Here is a 25,215-nt window from a genome sequence, read left to right on the forward strand (position 1 = left end):
CCTCCTGAAGTCAGTGTAAACTCAAGGCTAGTTTAAATGGTATGACCCAAAGTAATTTCAAGGCCATCTTATACAATGAATTATCTCATCATGTCTATCATTTGTTAAAATAATATGAGAAAAAACCCTCAATAATCAAAATAAAAACAAGCAAAAAACCCCATTTTTAAAAGCAACCCCCCCCACACAAAAACCAAAATACACTTAAGACTGCAAATCACCCTATATCAGGCTTTGATTGTGATGGTTTTGTAATGTGTCAGCTTGGCTTGGTGGAACCACATTCCCCTGAATTCCCTTAGTATTCTTCCAGATGTGGTGGGCTACAAGGGTTTCCTCTTGCCAGAACTGGAGGACAAAAGGGAGGCTGCAGCTACTCTGTAGCATACACATGCCTACTGATGCAAACACTAATCTAGGTGCTGCTGTGAAGGGTATTCCCAATGTAATTAAAGTCCCTAATTTCAGTTGACTATAAGTAATCAAAAGGAAGATTAGCTTGGGTGGCCTGACTTAAGCAGGCAGGTTAGATGCGTTTGCAAAGCGGGTGGAAGTTCAGGGCTCCAAGTTTCAGCTCGTGCCTGTGGAGTTACAGCTTGCTCTGATATTGCCTTCCTGACTGCCCTGAGGACTTGAAGCTTGCTTAGCCAGCCACCACCAGCGGGTAAGCCAGTTCCCTGTAATCAATTCCTTAATATATATACTGCAGATGCATCTCCCACTGGTTCCACTGCTCCGGCCGAACCTGGACTAATATGCCCTCTTTCACTCATTCAACAAATACTAACTGAGGTCCTGAGCAATCCAGTGCTAGGTCGAGGAGAGACAGTCACTGCCCTCAAAACAATTTTCAACATTTCTCTAGTGATTTGTGCAGTATTTCCTTCTAGCTACTTTTTCAGAGACCGGGTCAATAGAAGATGAGAAATACACAAAAGACTATAAATATTCTAAAAGCTTAAATTATTCACAGCCAAATGTTCATTTTTTAAATAAAGGGGGTTTGAGTTTTTTCTTGTCCCCAACGCACATCAAAGGCTAGTTCTCCAGACGTGAGGTAGGATTCAATTTGTTCTGAAATCAAAAATTCTTACAGCACCAGAACCATGTTAGTTCAAAATTAATCTATGTAGCTCTTAGCACAACATAGTATGCAGATAGCACACTGGTAGAAGATTAAAATAACAAATCTGGACACCAGTTCACAATTAAGGATACTGAATAACAAAGAAGTTAAATAATGACTCAAATCACACAGGTTATCACAAAGGACCTGGGTGCACTCAGAGACCGATGCACTAAGGATGCATCGTGCTGCTTTTGGTGGGGCTGGCAGAAGAGGCCTGATACTTCCAGGTGCACTGGGCTTGTACCCTCATGCATGTTTACCCCTACGGTCGACCTGGCTGTTCATGAAAGACAAGTCTTGTCAAAATCACCAAAGATCTCTATGTTGCCAAATTCAATGGTTGTTGCTCATTCCTGGTTTATCTATAGCATACTAGACACAGTTAATTGCTCCTTCTTTCTTGAAACAATTTCTTCACATGGAGGGGGACCAAGTGTCCTAATGAGCCCCAGTCTCTGAAAATCCATGTACCTGGAAGCCCCTCAGTCTCTACCTTTGGGATACCACTTTTTCTAGCTTCTCCTCCTACCATGCACTGTCCCAGGGTTCAGTCCTAAAAGATCTTCTCTTCTCAGTCTGAATCTTTACTCCTAGATGATCTCATCCATGCCCATGGCTTTAAATATCTTCTTTTCATTTCTCTTTTTTAAATTACAAATTTATATGTGCAGCCTCAACCTTTGCCATGACATCCAGGTTGATTTTTCCAATTATACCTCAACATCACCACTTAGTGATCTGCTAGCCTCTCAAACATAACAAAGTCAAAGCTAACTCTTAATTTTCCTGCCAGTCTGCTCTTCCCATATCTTCCAAGTTTCCGCATCTCAGTAAGTGGCAATTTCAATTCACCAGCTGCCCAGGGCAAAATCTTTGGAGTCAATGTTAACTTCTCTCTTTTTTTTACATCTTATATATTATCTGTCAAAAAACCTTACCCATTTTACTTCAGAAATATGTCCAGAATCTAACCACTTCTCACCTTTTCTACTGCCACCATCCCATTCCAAAGCACCACTATCATTTTCTTGAGTTATTGTGACAACATCCTAACTGCTCTCCCCCCGATCTTTTCTCCACATTGGAGCCAGAGTGATCCTTATAAAAAGAACCCTATAAGCAATCCTTAGAATAAAAATTTAGATAGCGCCAAGCCTGGGCTTCCAGTGACTTTCCATCTTTAACAAAGTAAGAGCCAAGGTTATTCCGTGGTCTCTGAGGCCTGTGACCCAGCCTTGACTCCTCTGTGATCTCAACTCCTACTGCCCTCTCTGCTCAGCTCACAGTCTGCTTCTGTACTGTTTCTGGAGTATGCCACACACTCTGGCTTTGGGGACTTTGCACTTGCTGTATCTTCTAACTCGAATAAACCTCCTTCAAATACCGGTTCGGTTCATTTAAAATTCTTCCCAAGTGTCTCTCTTCCAGACAGACGCCTTTACAGCCCACCCAATCTAAAGCAACCCCCTCTTCTGCGTCACTCTCTATTCCCTATCTCTGTGTCATTCTTAAAAGCACTTACTACCCGTTGATATAGTCTACATCCACTTACTTGTCTATGTTTCTCATCCTAGAATGTGAGCTCATGAGGACAGACCCTTGGTTATATTTACTATTGTCTCCCCAGCTCCTAGAGCAATTCCTGGCACAGAACGAGACCCAGTGTATATTTCCTGAATGAATGAATCCTTAAGACAGTCCTCTTCGCTTTTGACTATCTTTAAGTAAGCAGAGCTGAAGACAGTAACATTCTGGCTTCAGTGACATGCCATAATGGGCATCAATCTGTTTTTACCAAGACTGACTTGATTCCCCTGCTTTACAATAACAGTAATGAAACTCATGCTCTGCAGGCAGGGTGTCACTCATGCTGCCCTCCATTGTGAATCTGCATAAAACTGTATTGACATCTTCATTTTCCATCATGTCCCCTCCAGTGAATCAATGAAACTTAAGGATAACCCAACTCCTTGAAAGATGAAGCACAAAATAACAAGAGCATCAGAAAAATAAAAGAGGACCCTATTTAACAAGTGATCCACCATTTAGATTATCCCCAGTAGTAAGACAAAAAGGTTGCTTTGTTGCACAGAAGCTTAAACATATAACAAAATGAATGCTTGCTAAGGTATGAGACCTCCTCTTCCCCGCCCCTTGACTGTTATATACAAACATGCCATGTAACCATGGTGTTTTGATTTATATGCAGGATGTGGCTTCTTACATCCTTCTCTTCAGCCAGAGCCGTTATGGTCCAGCTGATTCATTACATTTTGCTTCAAAACTTTTTTATTCTCATTTTTAAAAATAACATTTTTCCCCCTAAAAAAATGTAGGTTAAGGTTATTAAACACGAACAGTATCTCGAATCCTTTCTACTTTAGGGCAAAGATCCCAAACGTTTCTTCTCTTGTATGTTTCACTTTCCTTTCTACATAGAAAAATCAAAAAAAATAGTTTTCATATTTTACAGTTTCATCTTAATGAATACCTCAAATACAGAGTTGCTTGCCTAGATGATTGGCATCAGAGAGTGTCCAGCCAATCTGTTCACATGGCTGTGGCAATGGAGAATTCCAAGGCCAATGGGTGATGTTACACACAGGTGATTCTATTCACAAGCTGCTCTCTCTGGCACTGGCCACAAAGGACTCTGATAAGAGTGTTAGGAGTGTCAAATAGAACCAGGGCAAGTCTATCATCATTGCATTATTTCTAAAAAACAACTCTAAATGGTGGACCCTCTTCATACTCAAAAATGCAAAATTTTAAAATATTTTATCTACTTTGAAAATGTTACAGCTAACATTTACAATGAGTTGAAAAAACAAAAACCCAATAACGTCACCCACAAACACACACATACAAATCAAACACATCCTTCCTCTCATTCAATTTATCAGATTTATAACAGAAGCCACTACATTTATACAAAAATATATCCTTAGGATTAGCAAGTAGTCCTCACTCACCACACTTTCTGAAATTCAGAGCAACCAGGACCAAAAAACCCCTACTTTTCTATGTGCTTCCTACTATTTGTATTACTTCCACCCATGTAAATTCTTGAACTGATCTCCAACCTGGATCACACGTTAAAGTCCCATGTTAAAGGACCTTTAAGAGACTGATACCAAGCCCCAACCCTAGGGACTGTGATGTAATTGTTCTCTGGCCACTCGTAGATCTCTCAGGGACCCAGGTGATTCTAATGAGAGCCAGGGCGGAGAACCTTCCTCTCAACCTTCTCAACCTCTGCCGTCAAGCCTGTTTCATCATGGATCTTCCTCTTTTGAACACCTACCACCCTCAAGGCCAGTAAGGATTCTTTGTTATCTGCCCTCCCTGATAGATCAGAAAGCCCTTAAGGCAAAACCATCTACTATTCACCTTCTTTTTAAAATCTCCCACAGTGAACCCATAGTGCTAAATACACAGACAGCAATGTGAGCCTCTATTCACACAGCATCTGCTCTGTCATTCGATATTAACCCTAACTGGGGTAGCATGACTGTGCCAATGGTGCAAATTAGGACACTGAAGCCTTCACAGAGGGGAATTAGCCTGCCTCAAATTATGTAACTAATAAGTGACAGTTATACTCCACCCCAGAGCCATCTGACTGCAAGCTCCTGCCTCCTGCAAAATAACAGCAAACTTACAACTCACTGGGTTTTAAATAACTTGTTGCCAATTAAATACTTCTAAAAAAATCTAACAATTATTTATATCAGCCTGTGAGGTTGTTAAAATGGCGGTTCTATAATCAAAGGTAAGAGAAATAAAGGTCAAAATGCACTTAGTCTTATTTTTCAATTGTCCAAAATCATACAATGAACAGCCTATGGTTTTTCATCTCAGAAAAGTTTTTTTTTAAGGTTGAGAGTCTTTAGGTGATAAACTACTCCTCTGCCTTGCCAGAAATGAACCTTCCCAAAATGTCCCATTATCTTTCTACGAAATGAAATAATTTTTTAAAGGGAAATAACCATGTTAAGTTGATGATTTCTGTTGGAGGAACCTTCATTCGGGAAGATGACTCAAGGGAAAGAACAGCCACTTCATTCTGACATTACAACAGGACAAGCAGGAAAACATTACGGTGATGGGGTTTCCTGAATGGGCCATACATTTAAAAAACAAAAGGGGAATCAAATAAGGTCCTCTTGGCTCCCTCCTGCTACCTGCTCTTCATGCAGTGAACAAGAAGGAACAGGATTAATATACTGTGCAGAAGCCAGAGTAGAGATCAGGGGAAAGATACTCAGAAAATGTAAGCTGGAATCAACCAGGAGAAATACATTTTAAAGGCTATTCATTTGCAAAAAGAACCAGGAATAAATTATGACAGCTAGGACCACATGATTTTTGTAGAGTGAAACATTTTTGCTACTTCTTTAGTGTCTTCCACTAGAAAGGGAGTAAAGCCACATGTTAATTCTACCACCTCGCTACTGAAGGAATTCATCCCAATTCACTTTCTTTAGAACCTCCTAAAGCAGCCTAATCACGAAAAGAATGCCTGCAAATAGGAAGCAATTTTTTTTTTTTTAATTTGGGACTTTAAGTAAAAGAGATTTCTCCAAAGAAACTTCAGGCTGTGGCTGGCATGCAGCTAAGGGGTTACAGCCTGTTAGCTAAACTTCCTTACAGCTTCTCAGTAGTGATGTACACACTATTTCTCAAGACAGCCACTGCAGAAAGCTGCAGTCAGTTTACAAAAAAGCAAAGTATCGGAGCCCATCTCCCCCATCTTAAGATTTAAAAGTGTATCCAGTCACTTTTTAATTGCATCTTGCATATTTTGGAATACAATTTGAGTTAGAAATTTAAAAAAAAATTTTTTTTTGGTTTTCAAGGAAATACATATCAGCACCAAATAAAACCAAAAAGCGTATCTGATTCATCCTGGATTAAAGCATCTCTAATACACCCGAAAGCATGAATATTATGCACATGATGTGCTTTTACTGTAATTTGCGACTTTGAAACAGACAGGAAAAGTACAAATAAAAAGGGCAGTTTAGCAAGCCACCAAAGTCATAAATGGATTTTTTGAAGATGCCATTGCAAATTACCTCTTCCAGTAAAAGGTGATATACATTTTTTAGTATTACTCTTTCATCAATGACACAACACACAAATTATCCTACTGAAATAACTACAAAGCACTCCAGTAAACATACCTTTAAAAGATACACAGTTACACGGCGTGGAAATTGTTACAGGAGACAAAATGGCGGCTACAGGAAGCTGAGTGGAAGGTTACAAAATTTCTAAGAGCAGAAGTGGTTTTGAAGTAATAAGTGAGAAGCGAAAAATAACCTAACCTCCTCAAGATAACCACTAAAGTACGAAAGTACGGCTGGGCTGTGTGTGAGGAAGTGAATACAGCGGAGGCTGGAGCTCTTTTACAAAGGAAGTGAATACTCACTTCTGGTTTTACAAACCATCTCATTTAAGTCAGATCTAATGCACTTGGCACATGTCTGGCATTTAGTCTTCAAATAATATAATGCATACACACACACTCGAATTGGTGTTAATATACAAACGTAGGCAATTTTCAGCTCAAAAGGGGGAGTGGGTTTTAAAATGAAGGTTTGTACTGGCTGATTCCAATGAGGTGAGGTTTCAGAGAAGGCAAAATTATGATGACAAAAGTGGGTCGTTGCTGACTGGGGCGGTGGCCAGGGGCTGGGAGAGGAGCTCCACTACGAAGGTACCTAATGGGGGGGGGGGGGGCGGGGGGGGGCGGGGTGGTTCTTAGGGTAAAGATACATATTTAGATTGAGTACAAGTTAACTCTAAATCAGCCAAATTCATCAAACTGTACAACTAAAAATGAGTGAATTTTACTGTATGTAAATTACACTTCTAAAAGGAAAAAAAAAAGATTTATGTGGCTGAAGGTTTGTATTTAGCTTTTCAGACTTTGAAGTACATTTTTCCAATAAAAGCATGTTGTAAGTGGTATTAAGTTTCCAGCTAATCCTTCCCCTCCCCACTCTGTGAATCATAATTGGGGTCGTGACACCAAGTAATCTGGATGTCCACTGAGTCCAGAGACTTCAGAATCACAACCCTGAGAGGTCCACTTCACACTCTAAGCCTTACTGGAGGGAGGGAGAGAGGGAAATTGTCTAATATCAAAAAGTGGGCACAGAGGTAAGAGCTGGTAGTTGGCAGTAGAAGGTAGCAGTGGGGAAAATCTAAGAAGAATCAGGAAGCAAAGCACACCCTGGGCACTTCTGCCCTTGACCATTCTCTAAGCAAGCCTGTAATTCATACTTACTAGTTGAAGAGAGGGGAAGCCAGAGGTACTTATGCTCTGTCGATGGTACTGGCCAAGGTTTGGTGGGAGGGTAAACTGTTTCCTTATTTCCGCAGAAGAATACCTTGGGTCAAACAGAAAAATCTAAATGGAGTGGTTATTTTTTAAAAAAATCATCACAATTATAGATACAGTCTTTGATACCATATTATAAAACTTATTCTTTAGGAGGGTAATTGGCAGAAGTGAGTAAAATGTCCTCAGTGCCCTGTGGCTGGATGCTGTAGCTTTGGTGTGACAACATACACCCAGGTCTGCAGTCATGGCTGTTACCCAATACTGGAAGGACGATAGCAGGAGGAAGAGGAAGAGCTTACAGCCCAAGGAAAAGATCCAGGGTGCTTGGCTCCTCTCTCCCAGGTCATTCAGAGGCACTGTCTCTACATGAGGACACTTGGGCTCTGATTAGAGTCCTTTAAACCCCAGGCTGCCATTTTGATCCAGTCACTCTCCTTTCAAGTAGCTGAGCCCTTCTGGTCACTGCCCGCAATAACAGGAAACACCAGAGAGCTGCTAGATGGACACTACCACCTCCCTGCCAGCACCTGAGATGCCACCTGGAATTCCAAGGACTGTGTTTGTTCCAAATTGCTCCTAGCAAGCGATCCTTTGAGTCAGCCACAGTGACACTGCTGAGTCCTCAGACAACATCCCTGGAACTCGGAACACAGTCTCTCCTTAAATCAGTCTTCAGTGGCTGGATTCTTAGGCTAGTCCATAAAACTATTTAAACCACGAGGCCCCTACAGAAAATAACTAGAAACTGACAGATTATTTATGATTAACTGAGATTCTGCACTTGAAACAGGCTATGTATCCAAGAGATACATACATTTAAAAAATTATAATTTAACATACAATACTTAAATATTATAAATAAAGCATATTGTATTTTCTCCATTATAGTGGATACTAGGGCATGATTATTAATTTTCCTGCATGATGAGGTTTCTGACACGATCTGCTCAGCTCCCAACATTGGCAAAGTGGTGCATTTAGAGAGGCAATAAATTTGTCTGGTCCCACCTATGGCATCCATTCTCCCAAGCCAAGAGCACCTCAATTTCCTTTCAGGATTTGCACACTCATGTTGTACAGGTATGACTACAAATCAAAGGGCCCATAACCCAACACAGGACAATTCTCTCTCCTTCCTAGGATTCTGAATGATGGATAGATATGAGAAGAGAAGAAAATGGCTGCAGCAGTCTTGTCAATGGTGGCCCCTTACATTATGATGCAGTGAGGAGTGAAACCCCAGAGAAGTTACAGCAGCCCACATTCATTGTACTCCTTCATTTCCTGAAGTATTTTCCTCCTTTCTTTTTTTAAAAAAGTATGAGAAAATACTAGAATTAGGAGTAAGTCTTCTATTATCCATCAGGGAAATGCAAATCAAAACCACAAGGAGATACCACTTCACAACCACTGGGGTGGCTAGGACTAAAAAGATGGGCAATAACAAGTACTGGTGAGGACAAGCAGTCATACATCATTGGTGGGAATGTAAAATCAAGTCCCTGCTTCGGAAAACAGTCTGGCAGTACCTCCCCCAAAAGGTAAACACAGAGTTCCCATGTATCCCAGCAAATTCACTCCTAGGTTTCTACCCCCCAAAATGAAAACATACTTCCATACAAAAACTTAGACATAAATTCTCATAGCAGCATTATTTATAGCATCCCCAAAGTGGAAACAACCTAAATGTTCATCCACTGATGGATGGATTAAAAAATTTACGGTATATCATACATGGAATATAATTCAGCAATAAATAAGGAAAGAAGTACTGATCTATACCACAACATGGATGAAACTTGAAAACATTATACTCAGTCAAAGAAGCTAAACCAAAAGATAATTCCTTGTATAATTCCTTGTATGAAATGTCCAGAATATGAAAATCTATAGAGACAGAAAGTAGAATAGATGATGGCCTAGGGCTGAGGGGGGTTGAGGCAAATGGGGAGTGATTGTTAACGGGAATGGGGATTCTTTTGGGGAGATAAAAATGTTCTGAAATTAATTGTGGTGATGGGTGCACAACTCTGTGAATATACTAAAAAATCCCACTGAATTTTACGTATTAAATGTGTGAAATGTGTGGTACATGAGTTATTTCTAAACAAAGCTGATAGATACAGGTATAAACGTGTGTGTGTCTAAGTGTTCTACAGAGAAAAGAGTGAGGCAAAAATCTGCATGACAACCAGAAATGGAAGGAAAATTTCAGATTTGGACCCCAAGTGCTCAAGAGGCTGATTTTCATTACAAGTTGGATAGTCATCAATTTCAAAAATCAACAGGTTATGGACTACTGCCCCAAACAAAAAGTCCATTTTGCACAAACAACATTGCATCTTGAGTTTGACACCACAGGAACCCAAACTAGCAGAGCCAGAGTATCACTTGCTTATTTCAGAAGCTGACTACTCTCATGAAGAGTGGAGACAGTCAAGCAAAGGTCCTTTTCTGTGACCGAGTTGCCTTTCACAGATAAGACTACTCCTGTGTCTTCTGCCTCCAAGTCCTCCCGCCAAGTCCTCTCAAATAATGAGTTTTAATTTCATGGCCATTTTAAAGCCCTTCCTGTCATAGACCAGAGAGGTCTACCTGAAATGGGGATATCTGAAAACATTCATGAAAGGAAGTGGCATTCTGAGAGAATCATAGAATGGCAGGAGGGACAGGTTCTCACTTTCATTTTGAAGTATATGTTACCATCCTACAACCAAGCCCCAGTATTTTTTTCATCATGCCATCAGCGTGTTCCAGCTCCCCAGTCCTTCACAACCAGGGTCAGCTGGCATTCCTGTTGCTGTCCCCCTCATAAGCTTCCTACAAACGATCTTCTTTCCTGACACGTCAAGCCTGCCCCAATCATATCTCCTACCCCTACAGAATCATTTCTACAGAGCAACTAAACGTGCCCCTTCAAATCTGTCAAATAAGGAGATGAACTGTTTGTCCTTAAAATGAAAACCATAAATCATCCCACGTGGAAAAGAACTGCTTTGGATTCACTTAAATAACTTCAAACTAAAATATCTCTGGAGAGGCCCTACACACATTGAAACTAGAAAAAAATCAGCTGGAATGATAAATGTACATGGTGGTCAAGCTAAGTGGAAATGCTGTGGAATTTTATATCGGTTCAGTGTACCTGGAAAGTAATAGTGCAATAAGCAACAAGAACTGTAAAACTGTCGTTACTCTTTCATCTAACCGTCTCACTTTGGAGAATATACCCCCAGGGAATTCATACAAACAAAAATATAACTCAAACAAAAATGAGCATAAGGACTCTGTATATGATAGCAAGTAACTGAAAATAACCAACATCAGGGAGAACACTGAGTACATAATAACATAAAATACATTAAATAGGATCTTACGATTTAAATATTGTATAGAAATGTGCCAAAGAAATAAATTACAAGTAAAAAGTAATATGAGGAAAAAAACACAAATATTAAACAATATACATATAAAGTTAAATATATATATATATGTATAAATAAACAATAAGTGTATAAAAAATTAACCTTATACGAAAAGATTCAGAAATCCTTTTGGAAGTTAGGTAAAGGTAGTTTAATAACTCTCCCATTCAGCTTTTCTGTAAAGTTGCTTAGTGTTATCATTTAAAAAAAATAATGTGTGTATATAAAGTACCATGCCGCATAGGGGCACTACTTGGGATTTTTAAAAATTATGTCAACATCAGCTCTTAAGTTTATTGATATGGAACTTTATTCTCAAAAGAGCACCCTCCTTAGTGTCTAAATCAACCCTCTTCTTCTCTCCGCTGGCCCCGTGATGGGGAGCCTGCCTATACAAATAAGACAAGCTCACCAGGGCAAGAGCTCATACAGGTGTGGTGTCCATGCAGGTACTGTGGGTGAGCTTTATTTCCTCTGCATTTGGGTCTCAGACCAAATTCAGTGTGTCTAAGATAACTCTCATGATGATAGATTTATATCATATTTCCTTGCTGAGCTAAGATACTCTACTTCTAATAACTCAAAATGCTTTAAAAATATTATCTTCTTTATTTCTACAAAGTCTATACCCTTACTCAGGGGTTAGAAGGGTGGAACGGGGTAGGTGGCAAAGTTCTATGCATTTATTCAGATGGAGAGATTGTTGGGATATATACAGTTGGGACTAAGTACCAGTGGAATTAATGATGGAGCAGAGCTCGCCAGGTATGGCCTATAAACCATTTGCATCAAGTCATGAGCAGCTTAATAACAATTCAGATTCCTAGGCCCTATGTGAGTCTTGAATCAGCATCTCTTGTGATGTGGCCTGCAAAACTGCATTTTTAACCAGCAACTCCAGGTAATTTTCATGTCCAAGAAAGCATAAGACTCACTGATAGCACAAGTCTATGAGAGAGTAGTTGGTTCATTCATTCATTGATAAAACACTAACAGCATACACGGTGCCAGGCTCACTGCCAACTGCTAGGGATTGAAGTCCAAGAAGATACTGTTGCTGCTCCAGGAAGTTCAGCCCAGTGGGTGGAAGGGAGGAGGGCAGATGGCTAAAGGAATAAATAATTATAATACAATATAATAAGCATTATAACACAGAACTACATACAGTGCCTTGTGAGAGAAGAGAAGGGAGTTACTAATTCAAATTCAAACTAGAAATGCTTAGGAGGTTTCTGGGATAAGAGGACTTTGGAACCACATTTTGAAGAAAAAAAAATCAGTAGGAGCAGGCCTGACAGAAAAGAAAACAATGCATTTCAGGCATCTTTAAAACCATTTCATGACATCTAGACATTAGGTTTCTATACTCCTACTTTAAGTATTTTAAGCATTGGGCTGCCCTGCTTCTTTACCACAGATATAGCTACAAGAACAAAAAAAAGAGTGTGAACTCAGTGACTGAGTCCTGAGCTTTGCCATTTGCCCACTGTTTTGAGGTCAAGTCCATCAGTTAACCAAGCTGAGTCTTAGTTTCATTACATGTAAAATGAAGGGGCTGGCCTATGTGATCTCCTGGGCACCTTTCCAGCTCTAATTGGCAAAGATGCTCAAGAATCTCCAAGTGGAACAGTCAGCACCGTGATCTACACCAGCAGCTGTGCTAGGAAACCGAACAACCCCAGAAGGCTTCTCTCTGGCTTTCAGCCCTAAAAGAAAATTCTTTCACTGTATGCTGGTACGGCCAGCAGCCAAAATGGTTGAAAGGATTTTAAAATTGATTCAAGAAGAAAACTCTTGTCTATAAATATTTAAAGGGGTTTAGGGTTTTCCTGAATCTGACGTGTTTTAAACAACAGTGAAAGGAATGGAATAAAGAAAAGCAAACATATAATTTACTCTTAGTTTACACAGAGTTACTCTTAGAAACTAACAACTGACTATAAAAACATACAAAGTGTGAAGTATACAAGTAGTAATAAATAATAATTAGAGACATTTGTGGGTGGCATAAGTGGATGTAGCCACAAGCACCTGGTATAATTAGACCTTGCCAAATAGCCATTGTTCAGGACTAGGAATGATTTACAACAGGTAAGTGGTGAAAAAATGTTACTCCCCAAACTTCCTTAGTTATAAAGTAGGGCAGTGTCATATTAAAACAATGATAAAGCTCTTAAAATTTGCTGTATGTAGAAAAACTAGTTCTGAATGATGTAAATAACACAGGGTTGGATCGCAGTTCAGGGCATGGATAAGGTCTGAAAACAGAGGTGGCTCAAAAGTGAGTAGTTCCTGGAGTTGACCACATAAAAATGACCTAAGGCTTTCTCTGAGATCCTCAGATACTTTTAGTGATGCACACCTTTAAATTTAGAAGGCTACAAAATGAATTTCTGTAGCAAATTTTAGAAGTATATAATATATATTCATTATATAATGTATAGATAGATGCATTGTATTTATATCTATCTACATACACAAATATCTATTTCCATCCTTGCATATACATACATGCATATGTTTTGAGCAATGATTTCCTCAGAAGTTCATCAGCCTGAGGCTTCAAAATAAACATTTCAAGTTTTAGTGTTCTCATATTTTTCACCTCTCCACATAAACAGACATGCCGTAAATGTAACAGCTTCTGTAAAGATTCAACAGGCAGAAACATGACTACAAGGAGAAGTTTGCCCCTTATTAACAAGCTGTGGAATGTATGCCTCTTCCTCACAGGGGGAGTACCAGATCCCTTTCACTTGGAAAATTCCTCTGAAAACAAATGAATATTTATTAGATGACTGAAGTGTTTGAGGATTCCAGTAGCAAGCCTAGCGAAGGATTACTCAGTGTCTTCAGTGATTCTCAAAGGGACCTCCTCCTCTCAGCCCTTATATGTCACCATATTCATTAGCTTCTCTCCTGCCATTATCACCACCTAATGAAGCAGCCTAATCACCTAAAACAATACCTATAAATACTGAGTACTTTTTGTTTGTAACTGTTTTTTTTTTTTCAGAAAGAGGAGTTCTCCACAAAAATGTGTTGAGACGTAAAGAAACAGCTCTAACGTACGTAAACTTAAGTCCCAAAAGAAGAAGAGAAACAAAACAGGAGCAGAAGTAATATTTAAAGAAATATTGTTGACAAAAATACCAAAGTAAATTTGCAAAGCTCTACCCACATCAGAATCAATTCAGAGAAAATCAAACCTAGACACATTACAATAAAACTGCTGAAAAATCAAAAAGTTTAAATCTTCTTGAAAATATCTAGGGAAAAGGCACATTACCTTCAAAGTGTAATAATAAGACTAATAATTGACTTTTCAACTGAAAAAGTCCAAAACCAATGCAATGTCAATCTTTATGGTGTTGAAAAGAAAACAACTACCAATACAGAATTTTCCACCCAGTGAAAACACCCTTCATAAATAAAGGATAAAGACTTCATCAGATGAATGAAAACTGAGAGAGAGTGTGGGGGTATATAGCTCAGTGGTAGGGCACATGATTAGCATGCACAAGGTCCTGGGTTCAATCCCTAGTACCTCCAGTAAAAATAAACTGAGAGAATTTATAGCCAACAAAGCTATACTAAAAATAATGGTAAAGAGTTCTTCAGACAGAAGTTGAAAGCACAGACGTGCTGAAAGCAATGAAGTGCATCAAAAGGGTAAATATGTGAGTAAATCTAAATGATAGTGACTGTACAAAATCATAATGATAATAATGTGGAATTTAAAATAAACATAGAATTAAAATACATGTCAATGATTACACAAAAGATGGGAGGGGTAAATGGAGTTCATATGTTCTAAAGTTCTTGTATTGTCTGCAAAATGGTAAAAATATTAATAGTAGAATTATAATAAGTATGTATTATTGTAATCTCTATGGATACAAGACACAGGTTGAAAAATAGGGGAAAAAAACACAGTAGGATTGTACATTTAAACTCACAGACTTGAACATGAGACCCAAAACCATAAAACTCCTAGAAGAAAACATAGGTGATAAGCTCCTTGACATCAGTCTTGGTGAAGATTTTAAAAATCCGATTCCAAAAGCAAAAGCAACAAAAGCAAAAATAAACATCAAACCAAAAAGCTTCTGCACAGTAAAGGGAACCAACAACAAAATTAAAAGGCAACCTGTTGAATAGGAGAAAATATTTGCAAATCATGTATCTGATAGGAGACTAATATCTGAAATATATGAGGAACTCATACAACTCAACAGCAAAAAAAACCCCAGATAATCTGATTTTAAAATGGACAGAAGCTCTAACTAGACATTTTCCCAAAGAAGACAGGTACATGAAAAGATGCTCAACATCATTAGTCACCAAGGAAATGCATATCAGAACCACAATGAGATAGAAACTTACATCTGTTAGAATGGCTATTATCAAAAAGACAACAAATAACAAGTGTTGGTGAAGATGTGGAGAAAAGGGAACCCTTGTGCTCTGTCAGTGGGAATACAAATTCATGCAGCTACCAAGGGAAACAGTATGGAGTTTTTTAAAAAATTAATAATAGAACTACCATATGATCCAGCAATTCCACTTTTAGGTATTTATCCAAAGAAAATGAGAACACTAATTCAAAAGGATATATGCACCCCCATTTCCACCACAGCATTACTTATAATATCCAAGATACGGAAACAATTTAAGTGTCCATCAATGAGTGAACCCATAAAGAAACTGTAAGAGATACACACACACACACACACACACACACACACACACACACACACACACACACACAGAGGAATATTTTTCAGCCATAAAAAAGAGTGAAATCTTGCCATTTGTGACAACATGGATAGAATTCAAGGGTATTATGCTAGATGACATAAGACAGAGAGAAAGACAAATATCATATGATCTCTTTTATATGTAGAATCTAAAACAAAACAAAACAATCAAGCTCATACACACAGAGAACAGATTAGTGGTTGCCAGTGGTGGGAATTGGCATGGAAGAAATGGGTGAAGGGGGCTGAAAGATTTTTTTAAAAGGACATCATATCCAGTTTTAAAGTACAGCAATGTGGTCAGGTCAAACACTAGGTGATCTGCTTAGTTATAAACCTTTTTGTTAAAAAGGGACATCTACTTTAGAATTTTACCTAGGATTCATCTTGCTCATTTCTGAAAATCAGGAAAGAAACTGAAAACTGTAATGATTTTTAACATACTGAGACTTTTATGTATAACAATCTCACTTATTCCTCAAAATGACCTAGGGGAAATAGGCAGGATAGCTGTATTACCCTCCTGTTTGAGATAAGTTATCTGAGCCTTAGGAAGAAAAGGCTCAAGAAAAAGAAAAAAAATTCAAATACATCAGTGATTACATTAAATATAACTAATTAAATTCTCCAATTAAAAGACAACATTAAATTACATAAAAAAACTGTTACGTATAAGAAACATATTTAATTTTTTAATAGATTTATTGAGGTATATTTGACATGCAATATACTGCACATATTTAAGGTACACAATTTGTAAGTTTGATGCAGATATACACCCATGAAACTATCACTGCAATAACAAAGTTTCCTCATGCTCCTTCTTAATTTTCTCCATCCCTTGTCTCCAGGTAACCGATTTGTATTTGGTCACTATATATTAGTTTGCATTTTCTAGAATTTTATATAAATGGAATCAGACAATATATCTCCTTTTTTTGTCCAGCTTCTTTCACTCAGCATAATTAAAGATCCATCTATGTTTTAATGTGTATCAATAGTTCATTCCCTTTTATTATAGAGGAGTATTTCTTTGCATGTATATACCACATTTGTTTATCCATCCACCTGTAGATGGACATTTGAGTTATTTCCAGGGTTTGGTTATTAAAAATAAAGCTGCTATGAACATTCATGTGTAAATCTTTATATGGGCATAATCTTTCTTTTCTCTTGGGTAAATGCCTAGATAAACTGTTTACAAAGTAGTGGAAAAAAGTTACACAAAAATAGCTAAAAGACAGCTCATGTAGCTATAGTAACCAGGCAAAAAAGTTTTAAGGCAAGACATATGACTAAAGATAAAGAGGACATTTCCTAAATGATCAAGGAGCAATTCACCAGAAATACACAGCAATTCTAAGTATGTATGTACCAAGTAATAACGGTTCAAAATGTATAAAGCAAGAACTGCAGAAGAGGAGAAATATTAAATCAACAATTATAGTGAAAGATTTTAATATACCTATTTCAGTAAGTGATAGGACATGTAGATTTCAAAATTACAGCTATATAGGATTTGAAGATGATAAACTTGATCTAATTGACTTACATGGAAAACTGAACATCTAATGACAATGTACACATTCTTTTTGTGCACACTGAACCATTTACTGAAGTTGACCATATACTGGATCATAAAGCAAATCTCAACAAATTTAAAAGGTCATATGTCATATAGAGCAGGTAGTCTGACATCAGAGTGGAATTAAACTAGAAATCAACAAAAACATACTAGCTTTCTAAATATTGCTTATTTTTGTTAATGGCACAATATTAAGCATCACCTTTTTTACATGTGTCGACACAGGCCGAATAAATGAGATTTTAAAAACGAATTAAAAACCAAAAAGAAAGAGAGAGAAAAACTGTATATAATATCTAGACAGAGTAATTAAAAGCTATTCTATTTTTATTTTGCATATATAATGTTTTATAATTTTATATATTAAAAAATACAAAAAAAGACACTGTAAAATGTCTCCCTCCTAATTTTGTATGCCAGTTATGTAGGTTCCGTCCACAAAGACAATCCACACAATAGTTTCTTGTGTATCTTCTGTGTGTATACACTATATACACAAAGACATGCATATATTCTTTCCTCCACTTTTTTACACAAACTAGAACACAATACTTGAGGTTCATCTATGTTGTATTGTGTACCAATAGTTTGTTCCTTTTTGTGAAGGAGTATTACATTGAATGGATATGCCACAATCTGTCCACTCATGGGTGATCTGCATTTTGCTTTTTTCACCTAATAGAAAAGTACAAAAGAATGCTTTCATTCCTTTTTATGGTTGTATGTGTACTCTATTACATACATGGGCAATAGTTTCTTAATTAATCTCTTTTACACATTTTTGTTTTTCCAATTTTTAAATTGAGTTAAAACTGACATATAAAATTGTATTAGTTTCAGGTGTACAACATAATGATTTGGTATTTGTAAATATTGCAAAATAATCACCTCAATAAGTCTAGTTAACATCTGTCACCATACACAGTTATAAAAAATATTTTTCTTGTTGTGGTACACACATAAACACAATGGAATATTACTCAGTCATAAAAAAGAATGAAATAATGCCATTTGTAGCAACATGGATGGACCTAGAGATTATCATACTAAGTGAAGTAAGTCAGACAGGCAAAGACAAATATTATACATCACTTATGTGTGGAATCTAACAAGTAGTAAAAATGAACTTATTTACAAAACAGAAACAGACTCACACACATAGAAATCAAACTGATGGTTACCAAAGGGGAAAGAGAGGGAGGGATAAATTAGGAGTATGGGATTAACAAATACACACTATCATATATAAAACAGATAAACAACAAGGATTTACTTATAGCACAGGGAACTATATTCAATACCTTATAATAACCTATAATGGAAAAGAATAAAAAAAGACTGAATCACCTTGCTGTACACATGAAACTAACACAATACTGGAAATAAACCACATTTTAATTTAAATTTTTTTCATTAAAATTTTTTCTTCTTGTGATAACTTTCAAGATCTACTCTGTTAGCAACTTTCAAATATGCATTACAGTATCACTAACTATAGTCACCATACTGTACGTTACATCCCCATGACTTAATTATTTTACAACTTAATTATTCACCTTTTGACTTCCTTCATCAATTTTGCCCACTCCCTACCCCCTGCCTCTGGCAATCACCAATCTGTTCTCTGTATCTATGAGCTTGCTTTGTTTTGTTTTGTTAGATTCCACATAGAGGTGAGATCATATGTTATTTGTCTTTCTCTGAATTATTTCACTTAACATAATGCCCTCAAAACCCATCCATATGGTCGCAAATGGCAACATTTAAAAATTTTTTGAGGAACCTCCATATTGTTCCAAATTGGTTGCACCAATTTACATTCCTGTGTTGTTCCAATTTTTTTTTTGCTGGCACAAATAATATTCAATAAATTGCATATATGTTAATTCATACATTTGCAAATATACCTTGAGAATAAAGTCCTAGAAATGGAATTGCTGGATCAAAGGGTTTGTGTGTTTGTCTTTCATGGTATTTTACTAATTAATACTCTAGCCAGCAAATCAGAGAATGTACAAAATGGTTTCATCAACTTTAAGGAGTTAACGAACTAACTGGCTATTCTGCCTATTGTTATATGTAACTCTCCTGTGGAGTCGAGATCTGTTTAGGTGATAAACAAAACCAAGGTCTTCAATAAGGGCCTTTTGTAGACAGGAAGCTACCATCTAATGAAGTTAATCCCTTTGTTTACAGGGTAACTGTAAACTCAGGACTATATGGTTAGTTTCCTTCCATCAGGCTGAAGATTTGGTCTAGACATACTGAGTTTGTGGTCCTAATAAAGAGGACTCCAAGGGGAGGTCAATTTGGCAGCTGGATAGTCAGTCTAGAGCAGAAATGAGAGATCCAGTTTGCAGATGTAAATTTGGCCAGGTTTGAGCTTGGAGTTGTTTTTCTAGTAAGAAAATACCTTTCCACCTACAGTTTCTTACCCATCTCCCTAGCAACCCATCATCTAGATGTCTATATGTGGTCCTTGCAATGGTGTGGTCAGAATCTGCGATCCAGAAGTAAAGCCACACAGCCTAGCTAAAGTACAACTGAACCAACTTCTCACTTCAAGCACAAACAGTCATCCCTATGTTTCAGCTTTGATTCTTCTGGTGTGTCCACTTTGAGAAAACCCAGGTAATAAAAGCTCTCAACAAGTTGGTCATAAAAGATCCTGAAAGCAGTGTCTGAACCACGGAAGAATTTGCGGAATGAAATTTCGCCAAACTTATGAAATAAAAATAGGTATGTTTCTAAATGTTGAGAAAAAGTTCCAAAGTATTAGGACCATGCAGGTTGACACAACTTTTTAGTAAGAACAGGAAATCATGTCGCTATTTATCAAGACCTTACACTACGCCTGGCCCCGTGCTGAGCACCAATGTGTCCCTTTCCACTGAATCCAAACGAGAACTCTCTAAACTGAGCTTATCCTCAAAAATGTAACAAATGCAAAACTCAGGAGTGGAAATGTCTGTAGTCAGGATTTGAACCCAAAGTTATCTGACTCCAAAGACTGTGCTCTTAGTCACTATGGTTATATAAACTCAAAAAAAGGTTATTTAAATTTAAGTGCACTATTTAAAAATATATAGAAGAAAAACCACTAGAATGAAATACTATCTCACAGTTGTATTAGAGAGGCAGGATAACAAAGGATTTTCCCCATTCTCTTTTCTTTTTCCAAATTGTTTGTGCTGTGGTTGCCATAATCTTATAACAGAAATTATGTATACACACACACACACACACACACAGAAACACACACACTCACACATTTTTAACCTACCATGTTTTCAACTTTCTGAGTAATGTAAATTCTTCTGCTAAGACACAGAGGAATGAGCCTGGACATCTAAAGAGTCTCTGGAGGGCTCCTTTCATCATTATTATTTTGTTTCTAAGTCTCCTGCAATTTCTAAATAAAACTGTGTTCTCAGCAAACTTTGTTTGAACCTTGTATCCACTTCCTGATCTACCTGGATTCAATCAAACTCAACGAACATTGTTGGGTGCTATTGATGAAAAGTGCCTCATTTCTCCACTCTGATCTGTGGTTTATCTAAGTTATTTGTCCTAGGCATGGCCAGCTCCTTCAGTAAGACCCTGAGAGCCTTCTGGCCTCTGCTACCCAAGGTGACTGCAGCTGTGAAGTGCCAGTGCCTTTTACCATAAGATGAAATGGGTGATTTGAACTCCTTCCTTTTTTGTGAGTTTCCTACGTAAACTGTGGAATTTAATTTAATTTATTGAGGTGACTGAGAGAGACAGCTTTTATTTGCCCTTGAACACGGCTTCAACCTGTGCTGGACATATGAACTGAGTTGAGTATAAGATTGGTTATATCTTCCTGCATGCTCTATATTGCAATGGTTCTCAAAGTGCAGTCCCCGGAACAACATTCCCCCAGGAATTTGCTAGAAATGCAAATTCTTGGGCCTTACCTGAGACCTACTAAGCCCTCAGCTCTGCGGTAGGCCCAGAAATGTGTGTTTTAACAAGCCCTCCAGGTGATTCTGATGCACTGTCAAGTCTGAGAACCACGGGTCTATTGTAGCAGACAACTTACAGCTCTGTCTTTGAGCCTGCCTTTGCGTTGTACTCATCCTCCCTCAGACTCCAGACTTCGCCATCTGATCACCCTTCCTCAGTCTAACCACCCCTGCCTAGCTAGTTGATTTGAAGATCAAGATACACACATTCATTCATTTAATGATGCTTAAATTCCTACATAGCCAGATTTAACTAAAACATGCCACTTTATGCTAATATTTAATGTACTCCAAAATAACCACCTCCCCCAGTCCCTTCTTCCACAGTTACAAATCATCTCCTCAAAATTTATTTTAGGTTGGAGGATGGGAATTATGCTTCCTAAACCAGAGAAACTGCCCTGTTCCTAAGTTATTGAGCTATTAATAGTGAACTACTGTTTACTTAAGGAAAAAGCTCTGAAGTGAGCGGGGGTAGAGACTAGAAGGGGGAGTGTTTTGGAGAATGAGCAAGGTGAGGAAAGGTGTGGAATGAAGAGAATCTCTCAGTTGAGAAAAGTAGAAAGGAAAGATGAGGCACAAGCCCAGAAGTCCAATGTTGATTTATTCTTTTAGGAAGTATTTTTTGAGCACCGGCCTGTTCAAGGTTCTACAGTGAGGAAAGCAGACAAAAGTCCCTGCCCTTCAGAAGCTGGTATTTGAATGAACAGTGATACCCGAGCTTCTGCCACCATTACTGGGTATCAAGCACTGCCCTAGCCAGTGATTTTTCCGCTCCTGGTCCCACTGAGTTTCAAGACAGCAAGTGTTAGAGGTAAGGGAGTCTTTGGGTGCCTTCATGGAAGAAAATGGCCAAAATGAGGGGAAACTGTTCAAAAAAAGAAAGGTAGCCAGACTCCCCTCAACTAAGCAAATTTAGCCACTCACAGAGCAAAGAAGTCTTCTAAATTTTATTTCTCTATAAGTTCCAAGTATCATGTACATTCTATAAAGCCAAATCCACCCTCATAACACCTCTCCCATGAGACAGGTAAATCCTCATTTTACAGAAAAGGAAACTGAAGCAGGGAAGAATTGGGTGACTGGATCATGTACTGAAGCAGAGACTCTTTGACCTTAAAAGCCAAGTCTTCCCCTCCCAGGTTTCTTTCTTGCAGAATGGACATACTTACACTCACTTAACTTCGGCACTCACCCTGTTTCGGAAACAAGGCCCAGCCTTCTGCCAAAATTTTCCAGGAAATCACCATGTCCTTTATCACTTTTGCAAATATTCTTTCCTGGTGGCCTCAGAGAGAAAGCACCTCATTCTTGTGTTCCATCCATTATTTACCATAAAAATCCTGAGGCTGTATCCTTAACAAAATTTCTATCTACTTATGAAAATAAATTCCTTTACTTATCTCTTTCTGAAGTGCTGGGCATGTTAGTGTGATAGAAGCAGAGGAAAAAGTCCCTTAAATTACTTCCTAATAAGTGCGAGCACATTCTGTGCACTAAACAGTTATTCAAGATGACAGTTATTAGAGTATTTGTTTTGGCAAAATTGAGAAGCCTGAGTTAAGGAAAGACCAGGAATGTATTCTAAGTCAAGAATACAGGCTAAAAACACTAGCTCATCTAATTTGGGAGCAGAGAAGAGAAGAGGTTTCTTTTGTGGTAATTTCCCCCATGTGCAATATTAGAATAATGATACTATACTTATCATTTAAAAGTATAGCAAAGTTTATACTTATGAGTATATTCTTAATACTGAGAGATAAGAAGAAACTAGAGGACATGAATGGTAAAGTTATATGAACTTTTTAAAAAGACAAATGTCAACATAAGACAATATACAATAAACCTCCTAGAAGAAAATATAGGCAAAACATTATCTGACTTACATCTCAGAAATGTTTTCCTAGGGCAGTCTACCCAAGCAATAGAAATAAAAGAAGAATAAACAAATAGGACCTAATTAAACTTACAAGCTTCTGCACAGCAAAGGAAACCGTAAGTAAAACAAAACGACAACCCACAGAATAGGAGAAAATTTTTGCAAATGATGAAATCGACAAAGGCTTGATCTCCAGAATATATAAGCAGCTCATATCACTTAATAAGAAAAAAACCAAACAACCCAATCCAAAAATGGGCAGAAGACCTAAACAAGCAATTCTCCAAGGAAGAAATACAAATGACCAATAGGCACATGAAAAAATGCTCAGTATCACTAATTATCAGAGAAATGCAAATCAAAACTACAATGAAGTATCATCTCACACCAGTCAGAACGGCCATCATTCAAAAGTCCACAAATGACAAATGCTGGAGAGGCTGTGGAGAAAAGGGAACCCTCCTACACTGCTGGTGGGAATGCAGTTTGGTGCAGCCACTGTGGAAAACAGTATGGAGATTCCTCAAAAGACAAGGAACAGACTTACCATATGACCCAATAATCCTGCTCCTGGGCAATATCCAGAAGGAACCATACTTCAAAAAGACACTTGCAAATGATTATAAATCAATAAAAAATGTTAAAAAAAAAAGACACTTGCACCCCAATGTTCACAGCAGCACTATTCACAATAGCCAAGACGTGGAAACAGCCTAAATCTCCATCAACAGATGACTGGATAAAGAAGATGTGGTATATTTATATTTATATATTTATATAATACTATTCAGCCATAAAAAAAATGACAACATAACTCCATATGCAGCAACATGGATGTCCCTGGAGAATGTCATTCTAAGTGAAGTAAGCCAGAAAGAGAAAGAAAAATACCATATGAGATCGCTCATCTGTGGAATCTAAAATAAATAAATAAATAAATACAAAATAGAAACAGACTCATAGACATAGAATACAAACTTATGGCTGTCAAGGGGGAGGGGGGTGGGAAGTGATAGACTGGGAGTTCAAAACTTGTAGATACTGACAGGCATACGTAGAATAGATAAACAAGATTATACTGTATAGCACAGGGAAATACATACAAGATCTTGTGGTGGCTCACAGTGAAAAAAAAATGTGACAATGAATATATGTGTATGTTCATGTATAACTGAAAATTGTGCTCTACACTGGAATTTGACACAACATTGTACAATGACTATAACTCAATAAAAAATGTTTAAAAAAAGAGACAAATGTCAAAAGTAAGGTTTGCATGTAAAGAAATTTCTTTCTTTCTCCATTAATTAATGATTCTTTCTTATTACTCATCTTAAAATCAAAACAGTTGAAAGAGTCTCAAAATAATTATAAGGATGACCTAAAGACATTCTGTTTAGACCTCTAGAAAATTATGCAAAATACTTATAATGGGTGCATATATGACAATCTTTTCTTTTATGTATTGATTTTTTTTCTTTTTTAGAAAACTTTAATATGAAAGCTCCTGATATTCAAGTTAATACAATAACAATAAGACTAATTTGACCCAACTTTGAACACCTCCTCTGCTGTCTCTGTCCTGGAAGCCTTTTCCTTCCAGCAGAGCCTCAAACTTATGTGTACCTAAGAATCAGCTAGGAAGCTGGTCAACCATGCAGATGTCTGGGCCCCACCTCCAGAGAGTCTGATTCATGGGTCTGAGCATGGCCAGAACCTGCACTTTCAACAGCCTCAGGGGTTCAGGTGCCATCCACCTAAGCACACTTTGAGGACAGGCAATGACTGCCTTATGAACTCAAAGCCAATGGGAAACCTGACCAAGAAACCTAGCTCATTATTAAACCAACCTTGAAATCTTAGGTAACAATACATACTTGGTGCTCACTCAGATGGAACTAGGAGAAGAATGTGTGTCTGTGACCCAGTTTGTAATTTCCCACTTCCCTCAGGAGGGGAATGATTTATCCCTAAGGCAGTAAGGTCAAGGTTCCCAGGATAACCTAAGTAAATATTTTCCTCCTCACCTCTAAACTGGTTCAGGTTACTTCAGATTACAAAATTTAAAAAAGAGAAAGGAGGAAAGATGGAAAGGGAGG

General features: G+C 37.7%; 1 protein-coding gene across 4 annotated transcripts in view; it reads right to left on the minus strand.

The window, feature by feature from the left end:
* The window catches only part of DOCK8 (dedicator of cytokinesis 8), a 223,889-nt gene that overhangs the window by 147,676 nt on the left and 50,998 nt on the right, over window positions 1–25,215 (minus strand). For 3 of the 4 annotated variants that reach the window (XM_010967902.3, XM_074361655.1, XM_045504974.2), the window contains one exon: window positions 7,425–7,527. Coding sequence is in view for 1 of the 4 variants with exons in the window: in XM_074361655.1 (XP_074217756.1) it covers window positions 7,425–7,527 (103 nt within the window). In the remaining 3 variants the exon portion in view is untranslated. Of the gene's footprint in view, window positions 1–6,315; window positions 6,469–7,424; window positions 7,528–25,215 lie in introns of those variants that run through there. The other variant, XM_045504975.2, reaches the window with a different exon arrangement.

The sequence above is a fragment of the Camelus bactrianus genome, chromosome 4 (genome assembly GCF_048773025.1).
Source record: "Camelus bactrianus isolate YW-2024 breed Bactrian camel chromosome 4, ASM4877302v1, whole genome shotgun sequence".
Classification (NCBI taxonomy): Eukaryota; Metazoa; Chordata; class Mammalia; order Artiodactyla; family Camelidae; genus Camelus; species Camelus bactrianus.